Genomic DNA, 16,742 nt, shown 5'->3' on the forward strand with positions numbered 1-16,742 from the left:
GTGCCAACAATGATAGATTTAATGACTATATAAACATTACCTTGCTAATGGTCTTATAATTCCTTATGGCAAATCTGGTCTAATTTTTAATGCATCTCAGCCAATAGAGCAATGTTTATACACCTTGCTTGCATATGCCCTTTATTTCTGGCCTATTTTTCATACTGGTTGATCTCTATCTTGATTCAAATCCTATAGAATATACATAGTTGCATTCAATTTATTTGTTGGCCTTTGACCTTGTAAATGGTAAAGATTGACTATTTATGATTATGTGAAAAAAAAAATGCTACTCACACGTGCTAAACAGGCCTACTAAACAATGAGAGGTTAGTACACTTATAAGGAATGCCTCGTATCTATGTAGACGCGATTTAAAAATTGTGAATACAAAAAAATGTGCAACGTCGACAAGATGACAGAGTTATACAAGATAATGGGGTAAGAGCGTCCAAGACATTTGGGTTGGTGAGAGCTGCACAAGGCAACCCAAATCTGAACAGCTATACAAGGTAAGGAGAATATTACATCAACAACAATATCTCTGTTTCCCTGTTTTTTGGTTGGGTAGCAACTTTTATTAAACTTTTTCATCTACATTTTACAGAGGAATGAGAATGTTGCAATAACTAACGTCATTAAACTTAATTGTGACCACTCGAATTTTCAGGATTTATATTATATTTTTTTTTTCGGGTGATTAAAGTGGAAGATTATATTTTTCATTTTATGTATCCGTGGGTTGGATAAGCTTTATTTGATTATTTGTTTTGGATATTCATGCATCAATTCTACTGAGGCAAGTTATTGACAATTGATATAAATGAAGCCAAAAGCAAGTCAAAGATGCTAGTGGTTACGTATTCTAGTTTGGAAATTGGAATGGGTACTTGATTAGGAATTTTTTTTTTTTTTTTGTGTTTGTTTTTAGTGGAAGTAAAGTTTTTATTATTATTATTATTATTATATATACACATACATATATGGTGTCTGATAGGTGTAATGGAAAGAATGAGAACACTAGGAGAATTTGTGGTTGGGCTTAAAGAAAAATGGTTATGATGGTGGGGGGCCCCTAGGAGAATTTTTTGGTCAAAATTCTTTGGGGTTTGGCTACGCACGTGGCTGATTTTTTTTGAAGATAAGTACGGAAAGAAAGGTGGTGGCGGGGTCCACTATTGATTTATTGTCCTAAGCATTTGATTTGGTACTTGCATGCGTGATGGCATGAGATAGTGTGTGTGTGTCAGTGGAATACGTTTATATAACTAGTGTTTTGTGCACTGGGTGAGTGTTCAGAGAAAGAGCAGAGAGAGAAAGTTGGAGAAAAGACAGAGAGGGCCGAGAGCAGAGTAGTTGATGATCAGTGAGGAAAATTATTTTTAGATTTTTTATACTTTGAGTCGCTTGGTCATTTTATCTCATTATTTTGTGATTGTTATTTTTTGCTCAAATTGTAATTATATGTATTTTTGTTCAAAAGTATTGATATATTTTGTGGAACTAATTTTCATGAAAGCTCTTGAAAGTCTTGTTATGATTTTTTTTACTCGGACTTCTTGTCCCACCACCCTCCACTTTCAGGTACGAAGATGAACGTGAATTGTTACTTTCGGACTTAGGTGGAAGAGTTGGCATTGCGGATTTATTTTAATTATTTGGAGATTTTTGTATATATATTTGAGGAACTGATTTCTGTATAAATCAAGATTTAATGAGATTGAGAATTTTATTAGATTTTTCGATCGTTACATTAATATTCTAAAAATTAATCCGTAACTTCTTTGTCTCTCTTCCCACCATTCACAGTTTGAAGTCCTCTAGTACTCAACATGGCTCAGTTGGTGGGTAATGACGAGATAGAATCACCGAGAACAGAGCTAAAAAGTATCAGTTCCTCATTTCAGCATCACACTTCTAGTTTCCGAAGCAGTTCGGATTTGGGTTCTGTAATGGGTGATGAGGTTGATGATGAATGTGCATTGAAATGGGCTACCATTGAGAGATTACCCACTTTTGAAAGGTTGAGATCATCTTTGTTTGACCATGAATGTGGTGAAAATGGGGTTAAAGGAAAAAGGGTTATTGATGTTACTAAGCTTGGTGCTCTTGAATGTCATTTGTTCATTGAGAAACTTATCAAACACATTGAGAACGACAATCTTCGCTTGCTGCATAAAATCAGAAGAAGAATGGACAAGTAAGTTTTTTCTTTTTATGTCCATTAGGGGATGCATATCAACATACATTCATTGTGTATATATATGTGTGTGTGTGTATGTATATATAAAAGAATCTTGAAGTGCACATATATGTGGTTCTTTTTCCATACAACGAGTAAAGATCAATACTACTCACGAGTCACGCCTACTAAACAATGCGAAACAATAGTGATGTTCTCTTATCATTATGTATTGGCTATTTCGCATTGTTTAACACTAATGACTATTCAACTATTTTCTTACAAGAGTTATTGTGCTAAAATTTAATTTGGTTCTTGTAGAGTTGGTGTAAAACTCCCCACCGTGGAGGTGGGATATAAGAATTTACGAGTGGAAGCAGAGTGTGAGGTAGTTCATGGCAAGCCCCTTCCAACTCTATGGAATTCACTCAAAAGCATGCTTTTTGTAAGTATTTTAATTTTCAAAGTTCTTGTTATGATTTTTTTTTTTTTTTTTGAGTTCTGAAAAAATTTCCATCTTCAAAAAGCTTGGCATGTTGATAAAAATTGTTTCGGATTCAATCTCTGCAAATTTCTAATCCAATTCAATCCTAAGCAACCCCATTTCTGGGCCTTATATGAATTATATGTTTTCCCACGGACATTTGCTTGCTTGCATCGATAAATATTTTTGCTCTGTAAATATTTGAGTCAAACATTTGGGTTTTTTTTTTTTTTTTTTTTTGGGTTTATATAGCGAAAGTTAAATATTTGATGGACCAATTAAGCACTTGCCAGAAGAGAAGAAAATGATCCATTCCTTTAAATTATTTTATTTTATTTTATTTTATTTATTGGCGAGCACTCAATCAAGCCTTGTACTCTTAGCCTCTCGTATAAAAAGTTGAGGAGACACTACTTGAGCTTAAAGCCTTGGTTGTATCTATCGCTTGTTCTTGCTGTTTGGATACAAGAATTAATGTATGAATCCATGTGCTATGCATATTTTATCCCAAAGCAGCCTTTGCTGTGGTTGCAGCTCCCTATTTGTCGTTTTAAATTTATAATGATTGGTAAATTCTGTTAATCAGGATTTTGCTAAGTTGCCTGGGTTAAAGTCACAAGAGGCAAAGATAACCATCATTAATGATGTCAGTGGCATCATTAAGCCCGGGAGGTACGCAACTGAAACTTAATCTAACCAAACTTTTACTAATTTTCCACTTTGCATTATGTACCGTACCTGATGTATTTTATAGTTTTATTTCATTACCACTACTTAGGTTCCTTTTACTCTTGCTGATTACTTATTAGCGTCTCTAACTTGAAAGCAAATTATTTCATATACCAGTGAATGTGCGAGTCATTTGTCATCATGCCATGTGACCAACCAGCTTATCTGCTTTCCTCAGCTTCTTGTTTGTTATAATTTTCTACAACTTCTAATGAAACCATTCATTTTCAATTGTTTCCTTTATTGTCTTGTCACTTATCTAATTAATTTCATTTTTTTTCATCTAGTTTTTGCTTGTTGAGTTTAGTAATTTAATAGTTTATTTAAAGATGCTCATCTTTTTGCAGAATGACTCTACTGCTTGGTCCTCCTGGATGTGGGAAGACATCTTTACTGAAAGCACTTTCTGGAAATCTGAAAAAACCTCTCAAGGTTTCTACCTTTTTATACACTTCATCTTCTTAATAATAACCTTGTGCGAGACCTAAACAAACATTAGCATGCACAAAATAATTATCCTTAAAGTTGATTTATAGAGCAAATCTGCACAATTGAAAATACAAAAAGCTCAAATGAGACTTGTTTTGAACTTTAAATTTTCTCAAGTTCTTTTGGGTTGTAGTTGGCACAATGGCACTACTGTTTTCTTCTTAAAGAAATGGATTCAGCTGGTTTATTTCTTGCATACAGTCCCAAGGGCCTCACCATGCAAATTGTACTAAAATAGAGTCATTTAATCTTAATTTCAACAGGCAGAAAGTTGCCTCTTATATATATATATATATATATATTCAGGTTTTGAATCCTAGTAACTATTATGTAATATGTCCTTGTAAAATTAGAGTTAGCTGTTCCCTGTGTGTAGCATATACTCACAAGAACCATCTAATGTTAGAAATATTTATTGGTTACTACGGTGGGATAGCTTTTAAATCTGAGTCAATGAACAACGCAAGGGACTACCCTTCTAGATGTATGGCGCAGAGAGCAGATGATGTATTACAATGAAAAAGAAATGTTCATGTACCGCAATAAACGAGAACAGGTTAAGGTTGAAACTGTAGGCACTCTACACGATTGAAGACTTTAAACTCTTGCAGTGTGAAATAGGTCAACATATTGTATATTTTGTGTGTGTGTGTAAACATTATACATAATATTAATGGAATCTTGATTTTTCTTTTGATTGGTTGCCAATAGCTGCTTTAAGATGCATGTCATACTCTTCAAAATATTTTATGCTCTGTTCTATCAACAGGTTACAGGGGAAGTTTCTTACAATGGATTCAAACTGGAAGAGTTTGCACCCCAGAAAACATCTGCTTATATAAGCCAATATGACCAACACATTGCTGAGATGACTGTGAGGGAAACACTTGATTTTTCAGCCTGCTGTCAGGGTGTCGGAAGCCGAGCAGGTATGTCTGTTTTGAGCACAAGACTAAGATCATTTTAGCTGTGGAAATATGTATGGCTATAATTATAATGAAATAACTTTTCTTCCTGCAAAGAGATTATGTTTGAGCTCACCAGAAGGGAGAAACAGGCAGGCATTATTCCAGATCCAGACATAGATACTTATATGAAGGTAATTTTAGCATCTCTGCTCTTCTGCCTTTCCATGTTTATGGAGTTGTCATTATCTTCCATGAGGATAGAATGTATCATTTTTAAAATATCTTTTGGTTTTGTCGGAAATATTGATTGGAATATTTTTGTTTGTATGGATGGGGGCTCAGTTAAGCTCATTGGTTTGGCTATATATGGAAACTATATTGATTGAAATGCTTTCTTTTTCCATGGAAAGTTTGAAAATAACTTCTGCTGAGGTTTTGTTCTCTATTATTATTTATAATTTCCAACTAAAATGATGGAATTTTGGACTATTGCAGAAAAAAAAAAATGATTGATGAAAGCTCGCAAGCTCAATCCCCTACAAAAACAAATTTCTGATGAAATCTTGCAACATCAATCCTCTACAAAAACAATATTTACATGGCACAAATTATATTCTGTATCATATCATAGTTAGGACTTAGGACTTAGGAGTTATGTTATGGATTGAATGACAAAACAGGTTGAGATTGTTACAGTAATGGTGTGGATACTGTTACAAATATGTTATTTATGCCTTGTACATGCATCATCATTCCACGAGATTCAGTTGATGGGAACATATTCCATTGACCCACACACAATTTTATGATACACATTAAACAGACTCTCAGATCAGGTTGTTAGGATCAATAAGTATGAATTGCTGTATTAGTAGGGTGCATCCGAATCTCTGCTATCTGATTTAGATACCATCATGATAATGCGCTTAAAATGGTTTCTTGTTTGGAATTTAATTGGTCATTCCAATCTTCTTAACATATTAAGGGCTTGAGTCACAAAGTTAAAAACATGCATTGTAAAATGCAAGTCGATATGGATCAATGCATAATAACACAGTAAAGTTGCTCTTAACATGTCTGAAGTTCTTTATGCAGCTGGCAGCATGTATTTTTTAATATTATAACCATCTTTTGTTTTAACAGGCAATTACTGTTGAAGGACAAAAGACAACTCTTCAGACTGACTACATTTTAAAAGTAATTCTCTTTAAACGGAACTGATAATGTGCTTCTTCTTTGTACACTAAAGATGGCCAAATGCTTTGCCTGTTGATGATTTATCAATCTTTGCCATGATTTCTCAGATTCTTGGACTTGATATCTGTGCGGATACACTGGTTGGAGATGCCATGAGAAGAGGTATCTCCGGCGGCCAGAAGAAACGATTAACTACAGGTAGTTTGAATACAGAAATATGACAGATTTATCAGATAGTACAATCACTCACTGTCACTATAGTATTATATTTAGCTCTGGAATTATTAAAATTAATCCCCTATATTAGACAATCTTTCAATTCCAACTTCCACATAATTGAAGTGAGTATCTCAATATATGTATATAATTTAAGATTGGGTTTCCTTGTATTTTGCAGGGGAAATGATTATTGGTCCAACAAAGGCTTTGTTTTTGGATGATATATCAAATGGCTTAGACAGTTCCACCTCATATCAGATTGTTGCTTGCCTCCAACAGTTGGCACATATCACAGATGCTACAATACTTGTGTCACTTCTTCAGCCGGCACCAGAAACCTTTGAACTCTTTGATGATATTATCTTGATGGCAGAAGGGGAGACTGTGTATCATGGATATCGCAGTCATGTTTTAGACTTTTTCGAGGATTGTGGGTTTCGGTGCCCTGAAAGGAAAGGGGTTGCTGACTTCCTCCAGGAGGTTAGTTCATCATGGCTCATAGTAAATTCCTTTTGTGTTTGTATATCTTCAAAATAAACTTAACATATTGACTGCCTGGCAGGTTATTTCAATGAAAGATCAAGCACAGTATTGGCACCGGACTGAACAACTTAATAGTTATGTTTCTGTTGATATGTTCTCTAGGAAATTCAAGGAATCTCCTTCTGGGAAGAAGCTAGATGAGGAGCTCTCTAAGTCATTCATAAAGTCCCAGAGCCATAACAGTGCCATTTCTTTTAGCGCGTGTTCTCTTTCTAAGTGGGCACTCTTTAAAGCTTGCATGTCAAGGGAATTTCTTCTCATGAAAAGGGATTCTTTTCTTTATGTATTCAAATCAATCCAGGTTATAGTCAGTATTTTCTCTTTTTTTTTCTTTGCGTTTTATGCCTTTGGAAATGCATTCTTTAATCATTACTGCATTTCAATCAATGTTATGTTGTTGGTCTTCTATGTCTAAGGTCTGAAATATAAAAGGCATCTTTTTTGCAGCTTGTCATAATTGCATCTATGATGATGACTGTATTTTTTCGAACTCGGATGACTATTGATGTTGTTCATGCAAACTATTTTCTGGGGGCTCTTTTCTTCACTCTCATGATTCTTATAATTGATGGATTTCCAGAAATGTCCATCACTATGGCAAGACTTCCAATTTTCTACAAACAGAAAGAACTGTACTTCTACCCAGCTTGGGCCTATGCAATTCCAGCTTCCATTCTCAAGGTCCCTCTTTCGTTGTTGGAAGCTCTAGTTTGGACATCTCTAACTTATTATGTAATTGGATACAGTCCGGAGGCTGGCAGGTGAATGTAACATGACTAAGGCTTAAATTTTTTTTTTTTTTTTCCTTCACACATATATTATTGAAATAGGTCACCACTATCCCCACCTATCTTTGGATCATTGACTCACCTGTTGTTAATTTTTTCGTAGACTAGTTAAACTTCATGTGTACTCTATAGAAACATGCATGTTCATGTTGTAGTTGCCGGAAAGAAAGGATTAACTTCTAAAATCAGCAGTGTTTCACAGGTTTTTCCGCCAGTTCATTCTCCTTTTTGCTGTGCACTTAACATCAATGTCCATGTTCCGTTTCTTGGCATCAGTATTCCAGACCGCCGATGCTTCTACAACAGCTGGTAGTTTATCAATATTATTTGTCTTACTGTTTGGTGGCTTCATTATCCCAGAACGTAAGTTTTCAATAACTCATTTCCAAAGTGGTCTTAGGGATAATGCCCTAAAGAATGCTAAATTGTGTCGTTGGTTGCAGCCTCTATGCCAGTATGGTTGAAGTGGGGATTTTGGGTTTCCCCAATAACGTATGGTGAGATAGGCCTTGCTTTAAATGAATTTCTTGCTCCAAGATGGCAAAAGGTATCTTTTTAGAGTACGAGTATGCTTGATGAATTATATGCTAATACAGTTTCTCAAAAGCAAGGGAGGATCACATCGGTCCAAAGAACCATATGTTGAAAGCACTAGCTAGTATAATAACCATAGGCATCCTTTTCAGTGATATGTGTATTTTATTTTACATAAGTTACCATTATCAAGAAGTACACCAACAATGATGATGAGGGCATCTGGGAACAAAATGTCTTTTTACTTTTGGATAGCCAACATGAATCAATTTCCTGACTTCATCAACTATGCATCTATTTGATGTTCATATTAGTTCTATCCACACAGTCTTAGATGTTCTCATTTCTGATTATGTTGTTCCATACTTGTCCATAAACAGTTAAACACTTCATTTATCTGGGTGCTACATCATATTGATGTGTTGCTTCTCCTACCAATGCTCCCTCTTATTATACTTTTTGCTAGAATATGCTACGTATTTCTATTCTCCACATATTCTGATACCTCACGTATTTAAACCTTTCAGTGAATAACATGATAGTAATTATGATTTGTTGTTAGTGGCTTATGATCATCTTTGAGGTCTTAAAAGTAGATACAATTGGGCACTAGTTCTGGATGTATGATGCGTAAAACTTTCTCCTTTAGCATCCTCTTATTATTTTGCCTATTATGTTTTTATGGTTTATTTTATTATCCGAAGAAGATACGCGTACACTGTGTATTCTCTGCTCATTCTTTTATGCAGATGTCGACCACAAACACAACATTAGGACAAGAAACACTTGAAAGCCGTGGATTGAACTTCAATGCATACTATTTTTGGATATCAGTTGGTGCCTTATTTGGGTTTGCAATGATTTTTAACATCGGGTTTACCTTGGCCTTAACGTTTTTAAAACGTAAGTATATCTTTCTAAATGGATTTCAACTGGAAAAATGATAGATTGATATATTTTATTCACGTTTCGATTTGCCTCTAGCTCCGGGTTCACGTGCTATTATTTCAAATATAAAGCTCTCCCAGTTACAAGGAAGTGCAGATTCGACCAATAGTGCCAATGTGGAAGATAACTCCAGTAATTCTTCACCTAGAGCTATTAAAGTACCTTGTAAAGGTCAGGCATAAATCTTTTCTTCCCTGTTTTAATAATTCTGAGAGAACTGTTTCCTGCAATTTTATTCCTTTTATGTTGTTATCAATATTTTCATACTGCTGTTAATCAAGGTTTCTTTATTTTATTTTACAGGCGGAATGGTTTTACCTTTTGAACCTTTGACTTTAGTTTTCCAGGAAGTGCAATACTATGTTGACACCCCTTCGGTAATCATATAAACATTACCATATAACTATTAAGTAGCTGTAGGGATAGCAAGACTCATTAATCAAATTTTATTGGGTAATTTTATCAGTTTCTTTTGGTTTCAGGAAATGCCACAATGGGGTTTCACTGAGAAAAAGCTCCAACTTCTATGTGATATTACAGGTGCATTTAGGCCTGGTGTTCTAACAGCAATAATGGGTGTAAGTGGAGCTGGGAAAACAACTCTTTTGGATGTTCTTTCTGGAAGAAAAACTAGTGGCACTATTGAAGGACAAATTAAAATTGGAGGATATCCTAGGGTTCAGGAAACTTTTGCCAGAATATCGGGTTATTGTGAGCAAACTGACATACATTCTCCACAAATTACTGTAGAAGAATCAGTTATATTTTCTGCTTGGCTGCGTCTGCATCCTCATATTGATTCAAAAACCAAATATGTAAGGCCTACGCATGAGGAAGTTGAATTTACATATATTATTTATATATCATTTTACTTAAATTGCTTTTACATGTCTTCATAGGAATTTGCGACAGAAGTCCTTGAGACCATTGAGCTTGATGGAATCAAAGATGCCTTGGTGGGCATACCAGGTGTTAGTGGCCTATCAACCGAGCAACGTAAGCGGCTCACAATAGCTGTGGAGCTTGTTGCTAACCCCTCTATTATATTTATGGATGAACCTACATCTGGACTGGATGCAAGAGCAGCTGCAATTGTCATGCGGGTGGTCAAGAATGTGGTTAATACAGGAAGAACAGTCGTTTGCACCATCCACCAACCAAGTGTTGACATATTTGAGGCATTTGATGAGGTAGGAAAACAAATGCTAGCGATAACTATTTCAGGGAAGTTTAGATCATAAACTTAATTTTGGTGCTGAAAGAATTAACCACATGAGTTTGATCACCAGTGATTGCACTCTATAAACTCAATTATGTATGCTTAGTCCAGGAAATTACTTTTCCAGTTGTCATGCACTAACCAAGCAATATATGAAAACCCAAGCAACATAAATCGTTAGACCTCATGTTTTGCAGTCTTTGATAAATCCCAGCATATCCACTCAAAAAGAGACATGATAAGTAAGTGGTTTATATGGTACTCCTTGGTGCTTGTATTGAAGCTATTGTGTTTATTGACATAACAAATTACTGGTTAAGTTCTGATTAGAGCTCCGTATATAACTGTTACCAGAATTGGAAATTAACCAAATTTCCGTAGAACTAAGTGATAAGATTCCTATGGCTTGTTGATGTTGGATGTGCCTTACCACCAAAATCGGTCAAATCTATTAATAATATAGCAAGAGATTATAGATGTTTTTTTTTTTTTTTTTCCATTCTTTCTATTTCTGGGAAAATTCAGTTTTAATTATTTTCTTGTATTCAAATATAATAATTATGATTAAATACAAATAAGTAATGTCTAACACTGCTATTATATTCACTGCAGTTAATTCTGTTGAAAAATGGTGGATGTATGATCTACTCTGGACCATTGGGTCACCATTCAAGTAGCGCCATTGAGTATTTTGAGGTCAATTTGCTACATCAACACATGGACCTCTTACAACTTCTTTCCTCTTTTACTATTGCGCCCGATATTCCTGTATTCCATTTAACCATCTCTCAACAGGGTATCTCAGGTGTGCCGAAGATCAGAAATAATTACAATCCAGCATCATGGATATTAGAGGTCACTTCCGCATCTGCAGAAGCTGAACTTGGTGTAGATTTTGCCCAAATATACATGAAATCTGTTTTATATGAGTGAGTTAACTTCCAATCATTTCTCTGATTGTGCATCTCTGTGAAATTAGACAGTTCATTACAAAGTTGCTAGATGCAACAAATGCAGAGGAGTCTACCTTCTCAAATAAATATCATATGAAGATCCAGTACATGGTTAGTTTTAGTACCATAGGCCTACCGATCTGATAACCCACAATTCTTGATGTAAGAGTTAAGAGACGGTAACATTAGAGGCAAGGAGAGAAGGAACTGTTTATTGCAGTAAGCAGAGATACCATAATGTCTTTACACAATGAGGTTTTATTGTTTGTCAGGAACGTGGGGCGGGGGATTATTGGAGCTTAAAGACTAAATATTGGTTATATGACCATCTGTTCACCACATTGCGGCAAAGTCTGGATATTGCTTAGCTGCAATGAGAAATTATTCTAAATAGCTGCTGGACTGAGGCTATTTGTGACGTAAATAATTTCAAATAGGTTCTATCTGGAGTCTTTCTAGATCATGTTCAGCTGCTTTCCAGCCATATCATACACGTGATTTCAACTAAATTCTCATTCATGAACTAAATTCTTATAGTTCTTGTTCAGTGTGTGACATTGCATCTAAAACTCAAAATTTTGAGCCAGTTACTTGATGTTTATAGTTAACTAGAGTTCTGAACGACTTTGTTATTATATAATTATCTAATCTTCAGTGTTCAGTATTAAAAATGACAACAGTATCAGGCTTGCTGCTAGTTGGATACTGGATGGTGCATTTGTAATTGATCTATTACTGTATAGTAACTTACAGTTGACTTATTAAATGCTGGAAATTAAGTGTGAAAACCAATTGTTCTCCATAAAGCATTGATTTGTTTGCGATAACTGGTATTCTGGTATAAGATTTTTTACATTTGGATTGTACATGACTCCTTCTCTGTTATTCTGATTGTAGGAACAATAACGAGATTGTAAAGAGGTTAAGTGCTCCGCCTCCTGGTTCAAAAGAATTGTCTTTCCCAACCCAGTTTTCACAAAATGGTTGGGGACAGTTCAAATCCTGCCTCTGGAAACAGCATTGGTCTTATTGGAGAAGTCCTTCATACAACTTACTGCGTTCCTTGCATTTACTTATTGCATCCTTGCTTTTTGGAATACTGTTCTGGGATCAGGGAAGGAAAATGTAAGTAAATCGAGTTAAAATAAGGTCAGGTTTTAAGTGATACAAGAACACAATTCAAATTAGCTTTGGCATATGGTGATATCCATTTGGCTAAATGAACCTGTTATATAAATCCTTCTCCTCGTTGAGATGGTTTATTAGTTTGAAGCAGCCTCTTCCTAGTTTTGGAATCTGACTTCTATAGCAATCGACCCAGCATCATAAAGTTAAGGAAAACATAATATGAAATACAGTGGAAATGGATATGACAGTGCATAGGGGTAAATATTGTCATTTTGCACATCATTTATGGGAAACATTTTGTTCCAGAACTAATGCATTGTATTTCATATATTGCATTGATATGGATGACTGGTTAAAAGGGTCATTTCTTGATACAATGGTAAAAGCGCGAGCTCTCAAGTGCAAGAGCACGTGTTCAAGTCTCAAAGCTGCCACTTTATACAAAATAATGACAGATTATGTTTGTCTCTAATCTTCCCCTCTATCACCCCATGTAGGCACCACATACATTGAATAATGCAGTCATGGATGACTGTTGACTGCAGAATATGATATTAGTTTGTTGCTTGACTTATCGTAATTCATTAAATAAAAGTTCAAACATTTTCGGGTTAGTTCCATATCTGTTAGATTTCACAGATGCACAAGTAAGATTCTTTAAGAAGTAACTTCAGATTAATGTGGTCTGTAGTTGAATATTTCTTAGACAAGGAGTCAGCGCAAAATGCAGTTTTCTATATTCACTGAACTCCTTCTCTGTTATTGGAAGGACTTCTGAAGATTTTAACATTGATTTCCTTCAGGACTTCTCAAGATTTCTAACGTTAATTTCTTTTTCTGGACAGAAATAACCCACAGAGCTTGTTCGGTATACTTGGTTCTATGTTCCTTGCTCTGACTTTCTTGGGTGTAAATAATTCCTCGACGGTTTTGCCCTATGTCTTGACAGAGCGATCCGTTCTTTTTCGGGAAAGATTTGCAGGGATGTACGCTTCATGGGCTTATGCACTTGCACAGGTACTTCTTGGAAACTTTTTGAATCAGTGATACACTTGATTTGATCAAAATCCAATCAAGTTTGACCTCAATTGACTTCAGAGCTTAATGATGTTGAATTGAGTTGGATCTTTCCTGGGTTCTTGATGGACATTTCGAGAATAACTCATAGTTCTTCCTGAAGTGGGAATGTTTAGCTGGATAATTAGCAATAGGAATACCTTTTCCTCTAGAACAGTAGCTTTGCTGTACTATTGAGTCACAATTTATTTTTTGTTTATTATTATTATCATTATTTTAAACATCGTAAAAACCAAACTACCAATCCTTTTCTCCATCTTCACCCTCTCCCCCTCACGTACTTCAAGAGTATTTGATCATCCTCTCCTCCTTCAAATAAAGATGTATGTTGTTACATCTTGTGGGTGTCATTTATTGGGAGCTGACATGGCATGTTGACAAGTCAAAACGACGCTAACCAAATCAAAAGCCTCGAAGGACCAACCCTCGAGCACCCTAAGCCCTGGCATCGCTTCAGGCTCATCAAGCCTCGAAGGATCAAACTTCGAGTACCCTAAGCCCTGGCATCGCCCTAGACCCATCAAGCCTTGAAGGATCAAATTTCGAGCACCCTAAGCCCTGATATCACTCCAGGCCCATCAAGCCTCGAAGGATCAAACTTCGAGCACCCTAAGCCCTGGCACCTCTCCAGGCCCATCAAGCCTCGAATGATCAAACTTCGAGCACCCTAAGCCTTGGCATCGCTCCAGGCCCATTAAGCCTCGAGGAACCAACCATCGACCACCCTAAGCCCTGGCATCACTCCAGATCCATCAAGCCTCGAGGAACCAACCCTCGAGCACCCTAAGCCCTGACATCGTTCCAGGCCGATCAAGCCTCGAGGGATCAACTATCGAGCACCCTAAGCCCTGGCATCCCCCCAGGCCCAGCCAGCCTCGAGGAACTAACCTTCGAGCACCTCAAGCCCCGGTGTTACGCCAGGCAATATCACTTTGAAGGATTGGAGCCCTAGAGGGCTCGCCATCAAAGGTTTGCGTATAACATGAAACGAAGGTAGGGTCTTCGCGGTTGTAAGAAACCTATGTTTGGGAAACTTAGGAGGATCTTGGATTGGTGGATAAGAAGTCAAGGTGTCTTCCTAGCCTTCGCTCTTAGCAAGGCCCAATTAACAAGATGATGGGATTATACATGTTATGACAACAAAACTTAAAATCACATTTAATGCTGCGTCAGGCTTGACCAACCGGCGGCTAAGCAACATTTAATGCCCTTGATTAAGGGAGAAGTGACATGGCAATGTAGTGCAAGGCTCGATGAGAGGATTAGACTATTCAAACTCCTAAACCTCCAGGATTACCCACGTAATCCAGATTGGGAGTAATGCATGCGAGGAACTATGCACGGAAAAGACCATTGGATAATGACCAATGGAATCTGGGCCTATAAATAGTACTGTCCTATGAAGGAATAACCAACCCAGAAGAGGAAGCTGTCATAGAATACTGTATACTTGCCCTACCACCATCTCAATCTTGATGATTGGTCTTCTTCTCCTCCTCCTACACTAAGCTTCTCCTCTGTTTCCTTCGTATTTGTATTCTTGATATCACTGTTGTATACTTATTTACTGTTTGATAAAAAAAGAACCCCTACACATCTTTACTGCAACAATGTACTACCCAACCCACCACAATCAAATACTAACAAAGCTAATTACTCATAATAGCTAAGAATGAAAATAGTAGTTGATTGCTAAGATTCCAATAGTTTATTGTATTCCTATACTTGTACAATTTATGTTATGTAAGTTTCCAAGCATAAAAAATATTATGAAACTGCTTCCTGCTTCCTGCTAATTGAAATGTGTTGACCGATTGCATAGGTGATAATTGAGGTTCCCTATCTCTTGGCCCAGTCACTTGCATTTGTGGTCATCACATATCCAATGATCGGGTATTACTGGTCGGCTTATAAGGTTTTCTGGTACTTCTACACCATGTTTTGTACATTGCTTTACTACACTTATCTTGGAATGCTGCTCGTTGCAATAACGCCAAGCTATCCAGTAGCTGCAGTTTTACAGTCAACTTTCTACACAGTGTTTATCTTGTTTGCTGGATTTTTGATTCCTCAACCGGTAAGATACTGATCTCCATTTAGTATTTTCTTTTCCCTGAATGAGGCTGAAATTCTGCTACATTTTAAGACTATTAACTTGGATGAAGCTCTAAAATGTCATGATAGGAGAACAAATAAGAGCCATAGGTGTTAGGAGGAGTAGAATGGGTATAAACTTAGACTGACTATATTTTTACAAAGTGAATGCTCTGAGACTCGAGCTTAATTTACTAGCATACCCTGCAACGGCCTAATGCTAGAAATTTCAGGATGAGGGATTTTTTTCTGTAAGAATTCTTGTCAAATTTTAAATAGTGCATTTCTCAATTGTTCTTCTTCTTTTGATCTTATTTTTAAGTTTAAAAGCAATGTGCCTGCCATCTGAAAATTGGTTGATAATATGAACGACAAAATAAAAGAAATATAAAATAATAATACTAATAATGTTTTTAAGCTCTCAGCATATCTTTTTTTTTTTTTTTTTTTTTTTTTTTTTAATGTTTGTGCATTAATGGGAATCATTTCAAATTTTATAGGCTTTTTTGATGTTCAAGACTTCCTTCCATTGGTTTTTGGATTTTAACTGTGTAGATATGCCAATCCAATTGTGTTGTTTTTTGGTTGCAGCAAATCCCCAAGTGGTGGCTCTGGTTGTATTATCTATGCCCTATGTCTTGGACACTAAATGGAATGCTTACTTCCCAGTATGGGGATATAGAGAAAGAGATTATGGTGTTCGGAGAAGCCAAAACTGTCGCGGCATTTTTGAGAGATTACTTTGGATTTCACCACGATCAATTACCCATAGTTGCTGTTGTTCTCACTGTATACCCCATTATTCTTGCTCTTCTTTTTGCATTCTGTATTGGGAAGCTTAAATTCGAAAAAAGATGAATGTTTTGCAAGGTCATTTCTTCATGATTTCATTGCTTTTCTAATCATTGTGGTTATGGGTTCATAACTTTAATGTTCATATGCTATCTTCTCTGCCAGATGACTGCAACTTTGGAGTAATTAAACAAATTCATTACAAAGTGACTTGAGATTGGATACATTTAGGCTCCATTTGTTTGGATGTAAAATATTTTTAAAAATATACATATACATATATATATATATATATATATATATATTTTGTAGTAGTTGGTTGTTGGGATTAGAGTTTGTGTTTTTTACTTATTTTATGAAAGTTAAGGGTTTAAGTCTTGTGGAGACATGTTGGTGTGTGCCTTTTTTTTCAATAAATTAAAAATAATAATAATAATAAATCCATCGTTTCCTATGAA

At 35.9% G+C, this 16,742-nt stretch overlaps 1 protein-coding gene across 1 annotated transcript; it reads left to right on the forward strand.

The window, feature by feature from the left end:
- Nucleotides 1-577: 577 nt before the first annotated feature.
- On the forward strand, nucleotides 578-16,461 carry LOC132299543 (pleiotropic drug resistance protein 3-like). Its single transcript, XM_059796242.1, has 24 exons — nucleotides 578-2,200; nucleotides 2,504-2,627; nucleotides 3,253-3,338; nucleotides 3,743-3,827; nucleotides 4,654-4,813; nucleotides 4,907-4,983; nucleotides 5,936-5,989; nucleotides 6,097-6,187; nucleotides 6,387-6,688; nucleotides 6,771-7,052; nucleotides 7,199-7,512; nucleotides 7,742-7,902; nucleotides 7,983-8,086; nucleotides 8,823-8,976; nucleotides 9,058-9,192; nucleotides 9,325-9,398; nucleotides 9,504-9,836; nucleotides 9,921-10,211; nucleotides 10,853-10,936; nucleotides 11,036-11,169; nucleotides 12,091-12,318; nucleotides 13,167-13,338; nucleotides 15,221-15,475; nucleotides 16,084-16,461. The coding sequence occupies exons 1-24, from the start codon at nucleotides 1,833-1,835 to the stop codon at nucleotides 16,348-16,350; spliced, it is 4,335 nt and encodes a 1,444-aa protein (XP_059652225.1). The 5' UTR covers nucleotides 578-1,832; the 3' UTR covers nucleotides 16,351-16,461.
- The last annotated feature ends 281 nt before the right edge of the window (nucleotides 16,462-16,742 follow it).

Source organism: Cornus florida, unplaced genomic scaffold (genome assembly GCF_030987335.1).
Source record: "Cornus florida cultivar Cherokee Brave unplaced genomic scaffold, ASM3098733v1 CherokeeBrave_3.0.0_Hap2_Chr03, whole genome shotgun sequence".
Lineage (NCBI taxonomy): Eukaryota > Viridiplantae > Streptophyta > Magnoliopsida > Cornales > Cornaceae > Cornus > Cornus florida.